The following is a 1,301-nucleotide window of genomic DNA, read 5'->3' on the forward strand; positions in this document are numbered from 1 at the left end:
CCCTGATCGTTTCGTAATACGATTTTTCCAATTCGGGAAGTTGTTCGTTCTGCATTTGTTGATACAAGTACACCCAATGGCGATACAGTCGCCAGCGCTGCTCTACCGAAAGCCTCTTCAAACTACGCCGAATATTACCGACTTCATTCGCATCCATCCTGTCACTGGCTTTAAGTCTGGCCAGTGTTGCGTTTGCCTCACGATGTACTAATGATTGAAATTGTTTATCAAGGTGTTGTGTTGATTGTATATCGTTAAGAACGACCATGAGTTGCTGTCGAACATCAAGACCGACCTGCTCCTTGAACCGTACGCTGAAGTCATCATCTTCAATCCTCCTGTCATCTTCCACTTTTTTTGCTTCGTTTTCTTCGATATTTTCTTCATTTGTGGCCGTATGAATCGCTACTTCCGTATTTGCTGACGATGACACTGTTTTCAACTGGGACATGTTTTTGTAAGCTCTTTCAGATCTTCGGAGCCAAGCATTTTTGTCGGCCTCTAGCCAATGAAACAGCTCCTCCGGTTTGTCTGCCACTACAAAGAATTGCTGATGATCCTCTCGCATAACTGGTATTAATAACTTAACATCAAGAACTGTATCATTTACGTGGCTGAGACTGTACGCTAAAAATGATATGTTCCGGTGTTGGCTATTAATTAAATTGTAAAGTTGATCCAGTTTTCGCTCCTGTTCTTGTCTCTCATAAAAAGGGCGGTGGTAATGATGACGACGATTTTTCAAAGAGAACTCCTGAATAGCTTCATTTTCGGACCGTCCGCCAACCCGCACAATTTCGTCAGACCACATCCTCTTATTGCTGCCGTCAAGAAACTTTACGATACCTTCCAAAAACTGATCCAAAGCATGGTTCGTGTAGCAGACTACCAGAATTTGATCTTTCGTTTTTGATTGCGTGTTTCTGAATGTACAACGGTGTCTTGAGGACCTATCTTGCCATGCATCTTTGTTATGAAGAAGCGTCTTGGCAATCTGGAGGCCGACATGTGTTTTGCCGGTACCCGGTGGTCCCTGAATCAAAACAAATTCTTGAGTAAGAGCAGCATGGTAGGCCTCGAACTGGGACTGGTCGAGCTGAAGCTCTTCAGCTGATGGCCAATGACTCACAGGGCCGTTTAACTTAACGCGAAGAGGTGTATGGCTTTGCAACTCTTTTTTGAATATGTCGTTGCCCGAGACTATTGGATGCAAGTCGTACGTAGCATCTTCAACAGTAAGATACAGTGGAAGGTCAACATCTTTCATGCAGTGGACTATGTACTTTTCAAAAGGCAATTCC

General features: G+C 43.7%; 1 protein-coding gene across 1 annotated transcript in view; it reads right to left on the bottom strand.

Annotated features, from left to right (window-relative positions):
- The window catches only part of LOC110446118 (NFX1-type zinc finger-containing protein 1-like), a gene marked incomplete at both ends in the record, with an annotated part of 7,067 nt that extends 5,770 nt beyond the window's left edge, over positions 1-1,297 (bottom strand). Inside the window, one exon of the mRNA XM_021491106.1 lies at positions 6-1,297. Coding sequence (XP_021346781.1) covers positions 6-1,297 — 1,292 coding nt within the window. The remainder of the gene's footprint in view (positions 1-5) is intronic.
- Between the last annotated feature and the right edge of the window lie 4 nt (positions 1,298-1,301).

The sequence above is a fragment of the Mizuhopecten yessoensis genome, unplaced genomic scaffold, assembly GCF_002113885.1.
Source record: "Mizuhopecten yessoensis strain PY_sf001 unplaced genomic scaffold, ASM211388v2 scaffold2567, whole genome shotgun sequence".
Taxonomy (NCBI): Eukaryota; Metazoa; Mollusca; class Bivalvia; order Pectinida; family Pectinidae; genus Mizuhopecten; species Mizuhopecten yessoensis.